This window comes from Xiphophorus hellerii, chromosome 9 (assembly GCF_003331165.1).
Source record: "Xiphophorus hellerii strain 12219 chromosome 9, Xiphophorus_hellerii-4.1, whole genome shotgun sequence".
Lineage (NCBI taxonomy): Eukaryota > Metazoa > Chordata > Actinopteri > Cyprinodontiformes > Poeciliidae > Xiphophorus > Xiphophorus hellerii.
The window spans coordinates 7,227,324-7,248,154 of NC_045680.1; the positions used below are offsets into that span (position 1 = coordinate 7,227,324).

General features: G+C 36.6%; 1 protein-coding gene across 2 annotated transcripts in view; it reads left to right on the plus strand.

The window, feature by feature from the left end:
* The first annotated feature begins 445 nt into the window (after window positions 1-445).
* The window catches only part of brinp3a.1 (bone morphogenetic protein/retinoic acid inducible neural-specific 3a, tandem duplicate 1), a 75,822-nt gene continuing 55,436 nt past the window's right edge, over window positions 446-20,831 (plus strand). The window contains exons 1-2 of one of the 2 annotated variants that reach the window (XM_032573037.1): window positions 446-1,050; window positions 1,294-1,601. In XM_032573037.1, the coding sequence (XP_032428928.1) occupies window positions 1,348-1,601 (254 nt within the window). In that variant the 5' untranslated portion in view covers window positions 446-1,050; window positions 1,294-1,347. Of the gene's footprint in view, window positions 1,051-1,293; window positions 1,602-20,831 lie in introns of those variants that run through there. The other variant, XM_032573038.1, reaches the window with a different exon arrangement.

Genomic DNA, 20,831 nt, shown 5'->3' on the forward strand with positions numbered 1-20,831 from the left:
CTCGTGAAGATGAAGAGTGCCAGCTTTCTTAACGGCTTTATCCAACTAACTTAAATTTAGCTATTTTTATATGAAATAACATCAATTTTAACAACCACTACTTAATATACACTTCTTTGTATGGTTTCTAAAGCAATGTCACTATAAATTCTTTCTTTGTAATAACCTATTTCTCAAGAAAGGCAGCTTTTATCCAGAACTTAATTTATAGCAATAACGTCTTTTAATTTGCTCTAATCATTTTATTTGCATTCCACACAGACAAGACATTTATCCCCATATTTCCTTCCTGCATTTAGTTTTTGTTAATGCAGACTGCAGGTGCCCTCCATCGGTTTTCTAAAACTAAGCACCCAGTTTACCATTAACTGTCCATCCCCGCATCCTGCCTGCCACCCTCACTTCTGAGCGCCTCCTACTCTCACTTCCTCCAGTTACGTCCCAGCCAACCGGGAGTATTCTCGTTGCTGGAATAAATTAAATTGCAGCGGTGTGGGTACAGGAGGGAGGGAGAGCGCGCCCTGAATGCCATTCACACATCCCGCGCGCAGGGGAGCTCGGTCACCGTCGGAATTATCGGCGGATCTCCGTGCGCTCTGCGTGCGCCCCGAGCGCAACTGTCTCCAATCAAAAACTGCATGAGTTAGAGGACGGCTGCTTACCGTGCTTCGGTGGACTTTGCTCATTTGTTCATTAGGAAGATGCGTTAAAATAATTAGCACACCTGGAAGAGCCGAGTCTCTTAAGACACCACATCAGCGACTCACTTGGAGAGGACTCACATAAGCCTTCCTTCTGAGCGTTTTGGGAGATTTTCAGCTGGAAACATAGCGTATTTTTAAGGGAGGAGGAGATCAGGTTTCAGCTTCTGTTTAGTTCAACTTGCGCAGTCTTTTTTTTAATTATTTTTTTATTTCTATATTTGCGCGCAACCTTTCTCCAATGCCCCCCGGTGTTTGCGCCCAGCAGAACCGAACTTCACGATCCTATGAGGGGATTTTGCGGAGATTTATTCCGAGCAGTCACGGACCAAAAGACTTACCGAATAAGGTAAGGACACAACAACTGAAGTACGAAAAGTGATTACAGACGAGAATATTTTTAGTCTTAAGCGAAACAATAATCTATCTTAACAGTATGGATTGTATAATCGCATTCAAAAGTGGTTATTCATTTATTTTTGTCACTTATATATTCAAAGCGAAATTTAAAAAGTACTGTTTGTTTTGTTTTGTTTTTTGTTTTTTTTCCTCGGTGTGATCTCGCTCTTCCTTTCTGTCTGTCTTCCAACAGGACTCATTAGGAGCGCAAGGAGAATGAAGAGTCACCGGGGCCGGGGCAAACACCATGAGTGGCCCGTGGACCTCCACTAGACTGACGGCCCTCATGTTTCTATGGAAGTGGTTGACATTAAGCCTGCTCCTAAGCTGGTTGTCAGTAGGGGCCAGTGCCGCGGACTCTACCGGCGCTGGCTTCAGTGGCTCAAATGGACCCCTGGGCTGGCTCCTGTCAGAGAAGGGTCCTTTTCACAATTCGCAGGAGTTTGTTGATTTCACAGAGCGCTACCAGCAGGGATTCACCACCAAGTACAAAATATACAGGTAAGAGTTTGGAGATCTAAACTCCTTAAAAATATTTTGTGAAATCTTGTCCTGCATCCAAAAAGGAACAAGCATTAAAGAGGTTCTGTAGTTACTTTGGCTTCTTTTGTAGCCTTCCCTTGAGGGAAAAGGAGGCTGTTCAACAAAGCATAGGCAAGAGATGACACTATGCTTTTCTTTTCACCACAAAAGATGCAGATTTAGTAGGTGGCAAACAGAGGGATGAGGGACTGAGAAGATTACTCAGTGGAGTTTTGCATACAAATGAAAGCTCTGCGTGCCTTCTGCATAGATCTAAGCTCGTCTCCGTGCGGCTGCTCGCCTCCTTTTTAGTAGGCAGCAGAGGCATATGGTTGGAGTATGATACAAACTCTAAATGGTGCATATCAGTGGGAACTTAAACTAGAGATACCACAGGAGGGTTAGAACAAAGCAGTGGGATGTTACAGATATCTGACTGAGCCTGTTGATGTGTGACAGTGGGTAGACCAAGTGGCTTTAGAAATGTGTGTGGTGATTGTGTGCGAAGACCCAGTGGGTTATTGTTTGAATGCTGTATTCAATGTATTGTGACATTTTCTGTTTAGACCAGAGCACGGTTTAGGATGCAACAAGGCTTATTCACGTGTAAACTCATCAAATGTAAATTATGGTGAGTTAACTATTTATTTTGTGTAAATGATACAAAACAATTAAAAAAAACAATAAAGGATTGTAAATTGTAAATTGTTTAAGTTAACTTCAAGAATTCATATTTGACCATCTCAAACCTTGTCCAAAGTAAAAAAGGAAATGTTCAGGACAGCAGAATATAAAACAAGCTGCATAAACTATAAAATGGAAATACTCCAATCAGTGGGCCTAATATCAGAACAGGTATTTTATTTTCTTGATTGACAGATCAGGTAGCTGAGATCAAATTTTATTTTCGTATTTACTAACAAAAGAACAACTAAGAACATTGACATTTTCGGTGTATAAACACATAAATTAAAAGCACAATCCTCTGTAAATAAAAGTTTCAAAAAAATAGGTCATGGTTAGGGATGAGGATGGTATCTCCCCTGCACTGTTGTAATTAAAAGCATTTATTTGTAAATAGGGAAAAGAAACACTACACTTTTGTCTCTTCTGTGTTTTAGTTCTTAGGAATAATTAAAATCTGAACATCAGATTTAAAAGAAAACCTGAAAATTGGTTTTGACCAGTAAAATGTCTGATCTGTGCATCTCTACTGTAAATTTACTTTTGGGCGTTCAAATATAATAAGACAGTTAACACACTTGATGTGTTTGTCCCCATAGGTTTTTTTTCTTCTTAGGAGAGAAAGACATCTGAGGCGTTCAAACATCATCTCTGAAACCCAGACTGATTAAATCCTTTTAGGCTGGTGGTTCAGCAAACATCTGTGTCAGTCAGTGTGACCTACACACATTGCATACTGTATCTGAAAGGACAGAATCTTGTTTGTTACTGTGTGTCTGTTGCTCTGAAGGATGCATGTTTGTATATAAAGACATTTAGTTAAAAAATCGCTACGTAAAGATTGAGAAAAGAAAAAAGCTTGTCATTTTGAATTAGCTCAAACCAAATGATGGTTTTCTTAATATGCTAAAGTTCTAGTGTGCTGTTTACCCACCGACAATTTTCATCAGCGGATGCTGTGCAAGTTGATTGAGCATGACTGGCTCGGCATACTTGAGTGTCTGGACTCGTGGCTGTATGTGCAAGGTAAGTGTTTTGATGATCCACGATGAGGGTGTCGCCACTGTTCAGTAGGAGGACTGTTGCCAGCTGAACAGAGACTTGACTGACACTGGCATTTAGCAGCTGACAGGGGCAACAATGCCAGGCAAAGAAAGAGAATGTAGCTCTGTTTGCTTCTCTACATCCATCATTTCCTCCCCTCTTCCATCTCTGCTGGGGTCCCCTTTCTGTTTTGTAGAATGGCTTCATACCTTGTTGCCCCCTCCTTACTTTTGCATTTTGCACCTCAGCTAGGACATGAAAAGCTGACAGATATTAGCATACATTAGTTAAATGGATGCACAAGATTATCTGATTTACATAACAGAAAACCAGATGTATTTTCTCATTACTTTTATGTGAAAAGCCAAGATGAAAGCTTTCCTAAGGACAAAAATAAATGGAAATGTAAGCCTCATAAGTCTGCAGTTGTCTTGTCCCTTAGGTTTACTCTGGCCTTTGGAGTCTTTTGTTAAAGATTAGAGAAAACTCTGACTAATTACCGCAAACTGCATTTCAAGTTAAAGTGAAAAGGTTAAATATTATATTGTTGAAGTAAAAAGATAGTGTTCCCACATAGTCATTTGCTTCCCACTGCTTTGAAAAGGCAAACCTTTTACGGCTTTAAATATCTTGCACTTTTAACACCAGGCTCCATCAGAAGGCATTCAAAGACGTTGACAAATTAAAAGAGAGTTTTTTTTGTATTGTATGAGGGGGAAGAATAGACTTGCAGTTTCGGAAAGAAAATTTATGCCATCAAAGTATTTTAATGTTTTTTTTTTCTTTTTCTTTTTCTTGGGCTTTCATAGTGAAGCAGTTGCTAACACTGCTGTCTTGCAGCAAGAAGGCCCAGAGTTCTGAATCCCTACTGGGAGCAATGTAAAGTGTGGGTTTTCTCTTCCCACAGTCCAAAAACTTGCATGTTAGGCTAATTAGTTATGCTAAATTACCCTGGGTTGTGCATGTGTGTGTGTTTGGTTGTTTGTGCCGTGTGCCTCTATGTAGTATTGAGATGGACTGACGACTTGTCTTGAATGTACCCTGTTCCTCGCCCAATGTGACCGATGCGGAATGGCACCAAGCAGTGTAAAGTGTGCAAGCACTTAACTGGGTGCAAAAGGGCAGTAGATGTTTGGTTTTTCAGCAGTGTTGCACTTGTTGTATATATGATAAGCGTAGTTAATGCATTTTATACTATCACCACTATACATTTGAAATTCTGAAAATAAACCTGATTTCATATTCAGCTTTTGAGAAGAGCAATCTCGACCATTTCTACACATTTTACCTGTAAGAAGAGAAACCAAATTACACATGCAGAGTAAGAAGTAGACCCTAATAAACCCAGATCAACAGGAAGTTAATTCTAGAAAATATATTAGCACCTAATCTATCTTCTGCATTATTTGTATGTCTTTCTCACATTTTCTATCTTTTCTCCCCCTTTGGCAAATGATTTCAAACCAATTCCTTTTCCCCTGCTCATAAATATTCTCCAGAGCTCAGTTGGCCTTTTCCATCAGAGGGCAGGTGAGAGGTAGTTGAGGATTAAGGAGAGATCCAGAGGAGTTAGAGTACAAATAGGGGGGCTTTATCCCCACCTGCTGGTCTGTCCCTTCAACGGAATAACCCAGGGAATTATCTTTCTGCTATTTTTTTTAACAAGTTCTGAATCTTTTTCGAGTTGTAATCAGAAGAGAAATGGTGACATCTTTTTCCACTAGCAAATTGTCATTTGCTGCAAGGTATTAAGGGGAGATTTAATAGCTTAGAAATGTACAGCTCTGGGTTGCAGCGTAGCAATGTAAAGCACCTGAAAAGATGTGATTCTATAGCAAATCCTCTGAGTGAAAGAAGTTTTATAAAAAATTATTATTCTTTTTAAGCTCTTAAGTGCAATAATGGCACACATAGATGGATTCATTGAGTTCAAAAGCAGTGAAAAACAAGCATAGACGCACTTAACGGTATTGCTTCTGCTGTGATTGCAGTAAAATCCACCTGTATGTCAGACATAATGGGGTTTAAAAAAAGCTATTCATTCATTCTTTTTTTCTGAACTGTGGGTTACAAACCTTCAAACTGCTTTGTCGCTTTTATTTCCCATTGAATGCCGCCAACCAGTTCCTTGTGTCCTTGTCAAGCAGACGTACATGGCTACATTTAAAAACACACGGCTGAAGCAGTTAATACAAATTTAGATTGTCCATATTATTCATACCAAGAGAAGAGATGACTTCTCGTCTCGAGGCTGAATTAGAGATATTTTCTTGAACCCAGTGCCAACAAAACAGAGAACTGGGTGTAAAATGAAGAAAAGCTTTTTTCATTTAATGATTTAGGAGCTGGTGGTGTTGTGAAACCATCTCCGCTTGTGAGAAGTTCCTACCCCATAATTTCTTGGGTGCAGTAGAGCCATATGAGGACAAAGTAGCATATTAGTCAAAATGTCAGCACATCCCTTCTTCTTCTTCATGGACCATAATTTTTAAATCACGCCTCATCTCCTTTGTTTTCTCCTCTCTTTTCCCTTGTCAGCCCACTGGCGATTACATTGACTTCATTTGATGCAAGGAGATGTCTCTTGTAATTATGGTCTGATTAGTGTTTCAATTATATACGGGCATGTTTGTGGAGAGGTTGGGCTGCTGAGGCATGATTTCACAACACCTGTCATTTTGTGTTGCCTATTGTACTTTATCAATCTCCTGTTTATTACTTTCCCATGGAATTGTGAATGCTTTAGATGAAAAAGCACATTTAAAACAGATTATGAAATGGGATGGAATAAATGGGCATAGAGCTGCAATGAAAAAGCAATGAAGAGAACAGAGAGGGAAGAAGAATACTAGAGAAAAGCGATTAAGGAACGCAATACCATAATGCACAGCAATGCAGCTCGATAAACCATTTAGAGTATAGATCCACACAAATTCATATTTAAGACTGGAGAATAAAATCTTACTTTTAAATTATGTGTAATTAACATAAATATGTAATGGATCACAATGAGATTAGGTGCATTTACATGTTTAATTTTGTTGTGATCTATGAGACATGCTGAGAGTTTCTATACCATTCCTATATTAACTTTATGAATGCTTGGGAGTCAATGCATCACAAGACATTCTGCTGTTGGGGCGGCTATACATCAGAGATTTGTTTTGACTGCTACCACGGAGACTAGCAGTAATAATAAAAAAAATACTGCAACAACCAAGATAAAAAGTGTTGCTCCACCACCTATGGCAGTTTACATTAAATTCAAATGCATCCAAAGGCATAAAAATATGTGGCTCTCTAAAAAACAAACTGAGGTTATTTTGTGTGGATAATGGATATTTATTTATAGAATTTATTAAATGTAATCAAATAAATGCATAACAAAGTTTTTTATCAATTAATTATTATGTCTTATTGCAGTCAAAGGCATTTTGATATTTTTAAAAATTAATCCTAGACTTTTTGACTCACATTTTGCCACGTTACAGCCACAAATTTCAACATATTTTATTGACATTTTATGCTTGTAAGACAAAGTAGCATATAATTGTGATGTGGAAAGAGAACAACTCATGGTTTTCATTTTATCAGTAAAAATAGAACCCTTCAGATTCTTTTTTTTAACTAAGAACCTGAATGGTGTGGCATGCATTTGTTTTCAACCTGTCCGAATCAGTGTTTTTTGGAACCACTTGTCACTACAAATATGACTGCCATAGTGTTTTGGGACATGGTTTTCCCAGCTAGAAGAGTAACAGATAGAAGAGTTTACCCATTATTTTTGTAAAATAGCTGAAGCTCAATCTGATCAGATGGCAATCATCTGCAAACAATATTTTTTACCTTCTCAGCTGAATTTAAGTTTGGACTTTGACAGTCAATCTAAGTTTGGCCTAGCTATTGCTTTCCTATAGGATTCAACTGGAAAGAAATTCTCACTTACAGCACAGTCTGGGCTTTCTCCCCTTGTGTTGGATTGTCTCTAGTAGATTTTCTTCCAGGCCAATCAGTGGACAGAATGGGAGGTTGTGAACAATGATGTTGATTTCTATGCTGTTTTAGAATTGGAGTCTACCTGCAGTTTTAGCATTGAGCGATGAATATGGAGGAAATTGTTGTTGCGCAACACCCCCCCCCCCCCCCCCCCCCTTTCTGTCTCTACTGTCTCACTCTCTGTCTCACTCTCTGCTTCCTCTTCTGAGAGGGGAGATGTGCTACCAGCTCTCCTTCTAACGGGTTAATTGAGTTTCCTAAATCTGCCGGGATTTACCCTGTCCAGAACTGAAGTAAACTCTGTTTAAGCTGGTTTCGAGAAACGATTCGCCTGGTTTTCTGACGGCCTACATCCAGGTGTCCCACCCTTCTTCCCCCTGTGAATTAGCCAGACTGAGCAGCCTACAGCCAACTAGTTTCACAGAGCACACCTGTTAACGGTCGCTCGTTCTCTATTTTACAACTTGCATTTGTTATTGAACCAGGTAGGTTTTAGTGACTCGGGCGAGTCCCAAGGATGACGTTTTAAATTTGGGCTACCAGCAACCTAAAAACATTTTAAACTTTTTCCTCTCCAGAATCAAACATCAGAGCTATTTTACAACCATCAAAGAACTTTAAGGTGACTCATTAACTGAATGTCCACAACATCTTTTAGATTTTCTTTATGCTAAATATTTTATTAGTAAGGCATTTTTGCAAGGGTCAGTACAGCTTAATTCAGTAGCAGAAATAATCAAATAAGTAAAATCAATCATCTAGTCTATCTTTCCCTACTGCTGATACTGAGAACTAAAAAAAGGGAACCTTTGAGAGAGACGGACGGAGTTTGGCGTTTCGAACCCCAGACCTGGCCTGATGATGAAGAAGGTGTTGCAGCAGGAGGAAGATGTTGATCGGCGAAGGCAGGAATCTCTGTAGGTCTGATGAGCCTCCTCTCTGCATGGATGGTGAGGTTACACAGGACTTGGTGCTGGCAGGAAAAAAGGCACCAGTTCTTCTTCTTTGTCTTTGCCTTTGTCTTTGTCTTCATCTTTGTCTTTGGGGTCTGAACCCAGCTGATGAGAGAAGTGCGATTCAAAGCCACAGGTTGTGGGCCTGACGGGTTGGTCTCCATGAGAAGGACAGTCTTCGGCTCTGTGGCCCCGGCTCTTCTTCAGCTGCAGAGTTCTTTGTCCATCTCTTGGCTCGAAGCTGCCCGGAGGATCCAACAAAAGGTTCCTCTTTTGCACCCACCTTATATAGGGTTTATCCACCCTTTTGGTGCGTTTTCATTGGCTGTCTGCTTAGACAGATGACCTCACATCCATCACTGTCCTTCAGACATTATGTCCTGAAGTCTGTGCTAATGTCTCAGAGTTGCTCAACCTCCTATGTCCATTGCCTGCACAACCTTTTACCTAAATAAGGCGGTGATCATCTCTGCTCTCCTGTTAGTTCCCCTTTTTCCCTTCCGTTCACCTTTCACCTACCATCTACCTCCAACATATCAGTGATGTTTAATTGCAGTTACACCTTTTTACACCATTTCAAGTTCAATGTCAAAATCACATTTATATCACATTTATTTTCTTTAGCTTCTCTGATTTAGCATTCATTTATAATTTTATAACCATAACTTATATCACATTTATTTTCTTCAGCTTCTCTGATTTATCATTCATTTATGATTTTATAACCATAACTTATTAATTATACTTATTATAATCCTAATGTGAGTTATTACAGATGTTTTTCTGAAAAGAAACCAAGAATAATCCATGATTCTAATTATTTGATGCCAAAGTTACAGTTACTTGTTTTTCTTGTAAGTGTTCCCACAAATGTACGTGTAAATATTATTACAAGTAAACCAATATTAATATAAGTATTTTACTTTGAATCTTATCAAATTACTCAAAATGTTTTAGATTTCATTCTTTAAAACTTTCATGTTTTAAAATAAGTAATAGTCTCAGCTATTTTTATAAATCTGCAGGCTGGAAACTTACTTCCTCTTTTTCCAGGAAACCTGCTTTTCCTGTTTCATGACTCTCTCTGTCTGACTATGATTTCTTATGATTAGATAGAAAAAAGTAGAATTAAAGCAAAGTTTGCTGGACACAAAAACAACACACACAACCAGATTTATTTTATTGACACCTAAGTCTACTGTTGGGCCTAGATGTCACTTGAGTGATTCATTTTAAAGATAACTTTATTTATTATTACTGTTAAACTTAAATCTCCAGCATGGGGAAGTGGGATGAGCTCGGATTTTCTTGACAAAATTTGTAAGTGTTCCCACAAATGTACGTGTAAATATTATTACAAGTAAACCAATATTAATATAAGTATTTTACTTTGAATCTTATCAAATTACTCAAAATGTTTTAGATTTCATTCTTTAAAACTTTCATGTTTTAAAATAAGTAATAGTCTCAGCTATTTTTATAAATCTGCAGGCTGGAAACTTACTTCCTCTTTTTCCAGGAAACCTGCTTTTCCTGTTTCATGACTCTCTCTGTCTGACTATGATTTCTTATGATTAGATAGAAAAAAGTAGAATTAAAGCAAAGTTTGCTGGACACAAAAACAACACACACAACCAGATTTATTTTATTGACACCTAAGTCTACTGTTGGGCCTAGATGTCACTTGAGTGATTCATTTTAAAGATAACTTTATTTATTATTACTGTTAAACTTAAATCTCCAGCATGGGGAAGTGGGATGAGCTCGGATTTTCTTGACAAAATGAATGAAGCTATTCAGTCCTTGTTGGCCACGCTTCAAACCATTGAATTCACATTAACAACCGCATTCGGTTCATTCGGCTCAGTTCATTTCTCATCCCAGTGCAAGATGGTTATTTCCAGTGCAGGCAATTCCCAGTAAGCACAGGCAAACATTAGCGTTTGGCTAAAATTGAAAACCTAAACACAATCCACACCTCCAGGAGGCAGTCATTTCTCAATAGCCAAGATACCAGACACTGTACGAAGAAAATAGCATAGGGCAAGGGGTTAGTTTTTACCAGGTTAATGTAACTCAGTTTTCCTTCTAAATAATTAAACTGTGACTCTGATTGATTATTTAGAGTCAATGTCCTGGAAGCAGGAGAGAGTTCTAATCTCTCTCTGGTCTCTTTCAGCCATTTACAGACTTTCACAATCATCCAGCTTCTCTGTACTTACTAAGAAAAGGCATTCCCCTAGCATGGTACTGCCACCAGTATTTCTCTAAGTGCAGATGGGGTGCTCTGAGTGATGTCCATTGTCAGTGTTTTGCCACAGGTAGGGTTTTGCATTTAGGAGAAAAATATTTTTTGACCGACTAGACCGCCTTTCATATGTCTTTTTTCTTTCATCCTTTTACATGGCTTGTGATGGACTAGGAGCTCACAAAAATTATGTTCTGGCCACATTTCTGCAAAGGACAGATTTGTGTATTGTGAGTTCTCAAATCTTTCTCATGAGATGTTAAGCTTTACAGCTTTACCAGAGATAACATGAGCCTCTTCACAGTCACAGTTACAATTGAACCATACTCTTACTTTTGGATGATGGATTTAAGCTGCAACATGAATGGTTTAAAACTTGTTTTTAAACCTGAGTATTTATTTCAGCATTTACTTCAGTATTTCTGTAACTCATCTGACTGACTCTTTGGAACTTGTTCTTCCTCCACAGTTAAAAGTCAAGAAACTTTCTACGGTCGTATTGAATTGTTTAACTTTTGATTAAAAACCTTTTTTTTTTGTTTTAATAATGCTGCACAAACTTTAATTTTCTTAACTGTTCCACAATATGTAATAATATGTAATAATAGGTATAGCTTAATTTGGAACAGAAAACTGTGTCAAAATGCGATTGGCTATGAGCCTTTTAAACGTCTCCCAGATTCAATGGAGAGGCTCTCTAGTGTTACTATAACTAAAGCGGATGAAACGTTTCTTGTGCTTTCAGTCTGTTGCAACAGATTTGGTGGAGTTCTAGGTGACAAGAGGTTCAATAAAACACTTTGAACTGACTGGTTGTTATGAGGCAATTATTTATTACCTAAGTCTGAAATTGGCAGCAGCAAAAATGCCACTGTCTGTAGATAGATCAGCTTCCTACCATAGACTGAAAATGTGTATTTTAAGGTAATTACAGATTCCGTACTGACAGTAAGAAGTGTGCATGTCTGATCGTCTTGATCTAGTAGATAGCAATCCATGATTGATTAACTTCACCGCAGTATTTTTTCAGTAAAATGTAAGTTGGTTAGAAAAGGGAACATGTAAATAAATGAGCAGATGCTAATTGATCTTCCACTTCAGCCCTTCTGTTATGAATTTCAACTTTCACAGTATTTTTGAAATTCTTCCAAGTGACTCATTAATAGTTGTTCAGTTTGACCTTCGTTGTTTAACTATTTTGTTGACTGAATTACATGGTTTTTTCTCACAAGATAAAATATCCCAAGGCATATGAGGGATTAAAAACAAACCAAATCTGATGGAAAGAAATTAATTTGAATGTGTCTTTCTTTGGATTTGTGTAAAGGTATTGACCGTATAGTGAAGTATTCATTGTTGGAAAAGCTATGAAAAATCTTGCAAATGTAAGCTTAAATATGTTATTTGTGCTTTTTTAAATTCAGAACACAGCTTTACACCACTTATTTTTCACGCTGCAGACATGGGTTTGCAGAACAAATGATTGACCTTCAGTACAACAATCTTGCATGCTGTTTCCAAAGACAGAATAGATGTTATTTTATATTCTTTCAGATATACATTATTCCAAGAGCAGCTTGTTTACCGAGAGAAGAGATCCAGTGGACAGTGACTTTCCCTAGTTTCATGTTTGGAGGTTTAGGACAAAGCCAGAGAAGATTGTTCCTTTGGATTGCCAGCAGCAATGACAGTGACAGGGAATTCATTCTGTGCAGGGCTCATGGTTTCTGACAAGTGGGTGATGAGGGAGTTATCAGGACCAGAGGTCCATGAAAGTAGTCCTTATGAAAGAGAGATTCGTAGTAAATTAATTTATAAACAGAGACTGCAGGATACCATGAAGAGATACCTATGTTACCTACGTCATTCAATTCTATAATTTTTCTTTTACTTCTTCCCATTCACTATGCTTTCTCTTATTTACATTCTGTTAGAATTAGAGGGGATAATTGAGGTCCATGCTCTTCACATTTAGAACTCAGCTCAGCCCTGCAGTGCTGCCAGATTGAAAAAAAGAATCTGATAACAGCTGTGCTACAGGATAAGGAACACAAGCAAACAGATAAACACATGGTAAATACTTAAACAAAAAATAATCTAAGACAAAAAAAGAAAACTCTTAAGTTGGTAAAGATGATGAGTGAAGTGTTACCAAACATGGAAAACATTTGCAATGCGATGTCCAGCAGATTGGAATTTATTCAACCAACGTTCTGTTTCATATGTGAAGAATTAGCACCGATGATTTGAAATTACAGAGTAATGTGGGGAAGAATGCCAAATAAAGTTAGCATATCAAAACATTATCATCCATCTGAGTACAAATATTATGAGCATATTAGAGTTTTTTGTTTATTTGTTTTGTTGTTTAGGTAATTTCAGTTTTAGATTTAGGATTTTAAGTATCAGAAACCTTCTTTACTTTATTTCGATCTTTAATGTAAGGATGAGTTAAGCAGACAACCGGAATATGTTGAACTTGCTTCATAGCTTATGGCCCCCGTTGAGACCATCAGTCTCTTTTCAACATATTTTGACAAATTGCAGAAAAGAAGAGGTTTTAATATTTTGCATGAAATAATTTTGTAAATTTGTTTCTGTTTTCTGAACTTAATCTATCCATCCATGTAATATTTAGACAACAGTAACCATGTGTTTGCATTTATTTCAGTTTCTTTCCAGTCAAAATGATAGTAGTATGTCTTGTGTTTTTTCTAATTTTTCCTTTACTATTTTTATCATTCTTGGCTGCTGTATTAAAATAATGCATGAAAAATAAATCCATTGCAACATGTAAAATGGGATAGATATAATATAAACACATTGAACCAAAGTTTGTCATGAATGTTTTAACTTTAATTGCCAAGATGTTAAATGTGCCTTTCGAGAAGTAATTGGCTGAATAAGAAACATTTATTCAGTTCTCATGTCATTATTAACTTAAATTCAGTGTTGACAGCAAGTGCAGTGGGAAAGAACCACAGAATCTCTAACTGTAGCACATTACTTGTCTTTGCTCTGTGTTTTGATTGTATTTCCGTTGAGACCGTATACAGGAAAGGTTGTAAATACCAGTTTTACTGCACCTGCTTAGCTACCAAAACAAAAAGGAATGCAAAAAAAAAGAACATTTACATTTTGCAAAATGCTTGGAATAAGAGTACATTTTATTTCAAGCACAAATTGTTGCTATGCAGATATAAGCATAGTGTTGCATTACTCCAAATATCAATTTAAAGCAGAATGGCTTGTTTGTTGACTTGTCAATTTGCCTCTCTCATGAATTACTCCTGCAGAATTTGGCAGTAAAAGTGTTTTAAACATCTATTATTCAAGAACACAGAAGCTTCTTACAGAGAATATGTTTTTTTTTTTGTTATGTGCTTAAAATAAACTGGTCAGAGCTTGAGGGTGTAATTATAATTTTTGAAGACTTAACATGTCTTGCCTGTTGCTGACAGAAACAAACATGAAGTCTTGAAAAGAGGGATTTACTGTTACTGTTGACTCATGTGCGAATTGCTATCTTTGTGTTTGCATGTGTTTGTTTGCGATGTTAACTGTGTGTATTGATAGTGTACATCTCCCATTATGAAAACAATTACATTCTAGGCATTCTATGTTTTGTGCACAGTGATCAATCTCTTGTCAACAGTATCATGACCAATTCCAGAACAAAAGGGGGTAGGCTTAGCAGCTTTCCTCTCTGTAAACAGAGATAATCTTGCAGCTTTGAACCACCAATTGTTCTACGGTAGTGATGATATTTGCGTTACCAACAAATCAATACCACATTTTTAAATAAAACTCCTACTTATGTGACATTTAACTTTTTTTTCCCCACTTTGTAGCATAACAGAATGTCACAACAATGATCTTTGCTTGAACTTCCTCAACAATCTTGTCAGAAGCTCAAATAAAAAGAAAATCCTATGTAGAAATTCATCTGTGTGCTTTTGTACAACCTTATAAAAAAGCTTGGTTAAGGTGAACTGGAAAAAATACCAAGTAATATTTTATTTGACGGGGTGTTTATACGACTGACATGACACTGTCATAAATATGACATTACCAAATACGAAATATTTTAAAAAATTGTTTCAAATGCTAAAATGGCATTTGAGAGGGAAACAAAGAATGAACAGACATTTTTATTATCTTGACAAGGATTTACTCTCACTGCATTCTTTGCTTTGAAGATCTTCGCTAGAAAGAAAATACACATGAATTCACACAGAATTAACAAGATTAAACTGTTAAAACTTGAGGGAATGGAGGAAGTAGCAGCAGTTCCACATTAGGTGTAACGTATGAGTAACCACTTTGAAGTGTATAGATATGTAGGTCTCAATGGGCAGCTGTACCATGAAATTTAGATGCAAAAATGTAAATTGATTTCTTTGAATGTCTCCACATATTTTGCGTCTGTAAATCCACACTCTTCAACACGTATAAGTATCTTTAACTCAGTTGCATTACAGCAATCCATTTTTCACTACAGCCTCACAGGGCTAGTATTATGCTGTTGTCAATAATTTGCTACAAAGAGAAAGAAATGTAAATAACCAGACAAAAAGTGACATGTCAATAGGATATTAGGGTAGATTTTGGTGTTACTGAGAGGTAAATCATGTCATGTGACAAAGAAGGACAATTCTTCTTACACTGTTTTACTTAGAAGCAAACCTCACTGTTTTTTCTGCTACCCAAAGCCTGACCTTGAGTTTTCCATTTTCTGCAGTGAGCTTGTAACTAGGATTTAAATGTCTGTTTTCTTTTATTGCTGTCAGGGTACACACATTGCGGTCGTTACGGTCACAAAAATCATAGCTGCACATGAAAGTCTGCATAAACTCCTGGTAGACCCTATTGTGCAGTTGCAGATGGTGAAATTTACATTACATAAGCTTTGTGACAGGACACCTAGTCGAGCAGACTGAGATATACTATTGAGTTAGAATTATAAGTGAACATCCTCTGCAAATTCTAATTCTGTCTAACCTACAAAGAAGCTTTCTTCCTCCTGAACAAAAAGATATTGGGAAATAAAATGAATAACGGAAGGGATTTAGGGTACAGCACTAAATGGCACTGACAGAGAACCAAACATGCAGTATGATTTTTTTCTTAGGGTCCATCATTGGACTGATAAGCCAGGTTCATATGTAGCACTCATCACTTATTCTTGACAAAATATTTCATCTAAAATAACCATATGAAAACATTTGCATATTACCTTGAATCTTGATTTAGTTCTCTTGACAACTTACAGCAAATATAAAGCAGTGTCAGATATTTTTTGTTACAACCCTGCAGTTCAGCTGCTGCTGTGATAGAAGCCTGAGTGTCATACAAATTGAGTTCTTCCACAGCTACCTCCTTTCCTTCGTTCCATCCTCCTCTCAATTGTCACTGTCAAGATTTGATCGTATCATGCTTACACAGTGTGTTGTGTTCAAATCCCTGTATGATTTTTAAAATCACACTGTGAATGATGTTCATGAATGAAGGTTATATGGAGCAAGAGATGAATAGACGGATTGAGATCTCGACTACAGTAATGCAGGTGCTGCTATATTTTTTTAAGGCAATAAAAGAGCTGATCCAAAAACTAAGCTCTTGATTTACCAGATTATTTACATTCTATCATTCACCTATGGTTATGCAATGTAGATCAGCTGACCCTAATTCTTATCTTTTGAAAACTTTGTTAGCCATTTCAGCAATTATGCTATTGAGAGCTGTGGCTTACCAGGCACAGTGGTAAACTACATTGTGGTTGTCCTTCAACTCAAATGCCAGCAATATTATCCACAAGTTAAAGAGCCTTTGGGAAAAGCACTGAACCCAAACATTGTCGCTGACATTCTAATCAGTGCATAATTGCAGGACAGAAGTTTTGACTATATAGAGTTTAATGCATATTGTTACAGAAGTGGGGAGTGGGAAGTGTGTGTGTGAGACCTTGTTTCTGATACAGTGTAAGGACCATTTTCCTAACACATATTACATTGTAAGGACCGACTGCTCCTAATGGGCTCCATAAGGAGAAAAAGAAGAAGTGCTGTTTGGGATAGAGGTTAGGTTTAGGACTAAGGTATGAATCGAGTTTAGGTTAGGCATGTAATGGTGATGGTCAGGTTTAGGGAATGGATCAGGGTTAGGCTGTAGAAATGAATGAAAAATGAATGGCAGTCTATGCAATGTCATTGTGGAGATAGACAGACATTCTATGTGTGTAAAATAGTGGATGAGCAACTTCTTCAGAAGTTCTTTACAAAAGTGCATGTTTGTTTGCATATTTTTTTCCCAGATGAATAAAAAATTTCATTAAAAATTTTTTGTTTTGTTTTGTTTATTTCCACCCATGCCTAATGTTAAAATTTGTTTGATTAATTGAAAAAAACAAAGCACAAACAGAAGAAATCTCTGAGGGGAGAAATACATTTTCACAGCAATTATACTGTCAAAAATTTTAATATCCAATTATTTTTGACTGACTTCACATGATTGCTGGATTAAAGTCATGCATTTGAGTGATATTGTATAACATTCTGTAAAATAAATGTTGATATTGAACATGACATTTATGCATATGTACATTTATATATTTTAGTAGTCTATTAGGATAGCAACATGGGGTTAGCAGACGTTAGCCCCGTTGCTAAACTTTGCTAATTTCTGCCTGGAAAACCATTGTTGGAATTTCTGCTCTGGCCTTTCAGTATGGAGCTTGCATGTCTTTTTTTTCTCTATGCATGCAAGGGTTTACTCTGGGAAATCAAATTTACTTACATAGTCCACAAACATGTCTACTAGGTTAATTGAAGAATCTAAATTGCTCTGGGTGCATGGGTGGGTGTGTGTGTGTGTGTGTGTCTCAATGATTGTTTGTCTCTTCATTGAAGGCTGGTTAGCTTTTCAGGGTGCCTGCCGCCTCTTGTCCAGTGGCAACTTGAGATAATCACCAACCCCCTAATGTCCATCTACCTACCTAATACTATCAGGAATTGAATGACTTTATGGAGATATTTATGTTAAGAAATTAAATCTAAAAGAATTAGAAATACAACAAAAATAAAATGGTATGTTCAAACTCTAAAAAGCTTATGCAATATGTTCTTACTCTATTACTGTGACACTATTATTATTATTATTATTGTTATTGTTGTTGTTGTTATTATTAATAATAAATTATTATGGTGTAGTTTTTCATAATAGTATTGATGTGAAAATAGTATTCAATAAAATGTATGCAGTTTATGATGTAGGTGTTTTGAATTACTAAAAAAAATTATCCAATAGCCATTTGTGGATTGCATTTAAAGATATCTGGAATGGTTCAGAGTGTGCTTCTTTAAAAAAAAAAAAAACAGATTTAGGGTGTTTGACATGGGTTCTGTAAAAATATCAAAGGCATGAAAACTTCAAAAATGAGTGAGAACGACTCAGTTGCCTTGTCGACAGAACCCTCAGTAGGTTTTATATGATGATCACAAATTAATGATCTGATGTTTGTTTGAAGTTGTTTTGATAAACTCCTGGTGGCAATTCTGTAAAGCATTCCCAACCAATGACTCTTCCCTGGATCATTACACACTTTGTTTTCCTCAGTGATGATCTTGCATCCTTTCTTACTGCAGTTTGTCTCTGTGGTGGGCTGATGACTAAAAGATTCAGACAGAGATTCCATCTTCTTTTCCACCCTCTCAACTATTTTCTCATTTCTCTCCTAAACTCTGTTTAGTTGAGAGAGAATCATCAGCATTATTAGTTTAAAATCTTGATAGATGCTATATTGAAGGCACCTTTCAAGATATGCTTTCCAGACTGTTTGTTAAGATTTTCTCTTAATCTGAGTAAGAAAAGCTCTTTGCGTTTTGTTTTTTTTTCTAAATATGCTGGTTTCAAATATGCATATTGGTTGAATGAAAGATGACTACTGTAAAACAATAAAAATGTCAAAAGAAGCTTAATGCTGGAAATAGATAATCTTTATAAGTAGGTGCGAACTGCTTGCTTGAAATGTCCTCCACATCCCAATTTATTTTTCCTATTAAGTGAAGCATGATTGACTTGTCTTCATATGCCCTGATCTCTTTGGAGAGCTCTGTGAAATACTTTTTTGTCCACTTCAGTCAACTGTTTTCCAAAGTTGGTTATTGTGGTATGTACTATTTTGAGCTACTACTGTACAACAAAGTACATGCATTCATTTAGAGTATTTATTTTTTATTTAAAGAACATTATACATACAGTAGTATCCAGTTTTTTAAGGATTATTTCATTTATTTTCTGGAATAGTTTATGAGATATGGATCGTGACTGAAAGAATGAGATTTTCAATAGAAGCAGCTGAAAAATTTTTTTTCCTTTGGATGGAAGGGCTCATGTTTGGAGATAAGATGGGGAGTTAGTTCATCTGGTGGAATCCCAGAGTGGAGCAGCTACTCCTTCACATCAGAAGCAGCCAGATGAGGTTGTTTGTGCATCTGATCGGGATCCCTCACGGAGGACAGCCCATGTAATACCCAGGCTGCGCTGGAGGGAAAATATATTATTCCTGGTTTGGGGAAACCTTAGAAAACCAAGAAATACCACTGGTCAGTCTGGAGGATCCCAACTGCGACCCTTTCTTGCATAGGAAGAGAAAGATAGATGAATGTATGAATGGATATTTAGTACTCCTGAATTAGCTGGAAAATGTTTAGCATAGTGACTTTCTTTTGTTTGTTTTTGCATGATGCTTGTATAACTTCCCACAATTTTCTCTCTGTTATCCCCTTCTATCTGAATTAAACTTTAAATCCCAGTTTTTCTTATCAAGAGCAATGATCCAGACCTAATCGTGGCAAATTTATTACACACCATATGTGTGAAACAGTGAAGAAATGAGCATTGGAACAAAACACTCTGATGATAATCAGCTCTCTGTTGGAGACAGTGCATGATTTGAATAGTCAGAACACCTGTGAAGACAAGTCAAGCTCTTTTAGCTTTGCTTTTCGCTTTTACTCTCAGTGGCAGTCAAATATTCTTGAGGAAAGAATAAGTGAAAATGTAGCTTGCCATTTTTAGCACAGAAAGGACAGAAAAAGAACTGTGAGACAATGCAATGTCAGCCTAATTATCGAGGACAATTCTAAGAATAAAAAGATATCTTCACTTATAAAGATGCATTGTTGAAAACAAGGCTATCTGGGAGCTGAGCACCAGCACATAAGGCAGCGCTGCATCATCAGACACTTCAAAACTAAATTAATACAAGAACAGATGATGATTACAGAAGATGATGATTAAAGCTAATTTCTAGTACATTTTCTGCAGTACAATAGGAGAAACCAAGAATCATTAAAGATTGGATTTGTTTGAATGACATTCTCCCCTTATTGAGTATTTTTCTCAAAAAGAGAGAAAAATACTCTTTCCCATTTGTTGAAAGAAATAGAAGTTAGTTGCTCATATCATCAAAGATAGCTTTGAAAAAATCTGGAATATGTCTATTCAGCTCAATATCTAATATTAGTCCTCTATATTCTAAAACATCAGAACACAAATAGTTTTTGAAGTGATCTGCTCAGTATTTAAGATCACACAATAGAGCTGGTACAACATGATTCAGATTATACAAAAGCTGTGAAATAGCCCTTTACTCAGCCTAATTAAAGTATCCTAAGTGTAGTTTGTCACTTCCAGTTATACAGTCTCAAAAAACATGGTACAAAGTGCGCTAAAGGCTTCTGGGAAATCAATCTGTCTGCCCGACTGTCCATTCGTCCAATAAATGTTAGTAATCATAAATCAATGTTAGTGTAAATTGTTGAATAAAATAAATTATTTTCATATATGAATGTAAGTATAAGAGTGACTGGAATGTCATTGGATGTGTAATTTAAACAACTTATTCTGACACTGAAAATGTTATAAAAAAATCTTTAAATATTTCTGACAATGGATGCTTTTTGATGCATAAATATCAATTCCTAGAGTGATGTTTATGTGATTTTTTTGTTTCATGAAAGTGAGAATAACTTTAAGAAATATGATTTAGAGCAATAACTTTTAAGTACATGGAAAACCTCTTTCAGAAGTTAGTAGTTTCACTTTTCAGATACTCAACTCAACCATGGGGTTTGTTTTCAATCGCTTTTCCTTTTCTTAGTCATTTGAACACATCAGGGGAAGATTACATAAAAAAGAACAAAGCACTGTCTTTGCTTCCCCTACTTAGATACTAAACTGAGCATAGCCTTCACAGTAGTGCTCTGATGCAAGTTTCAACTG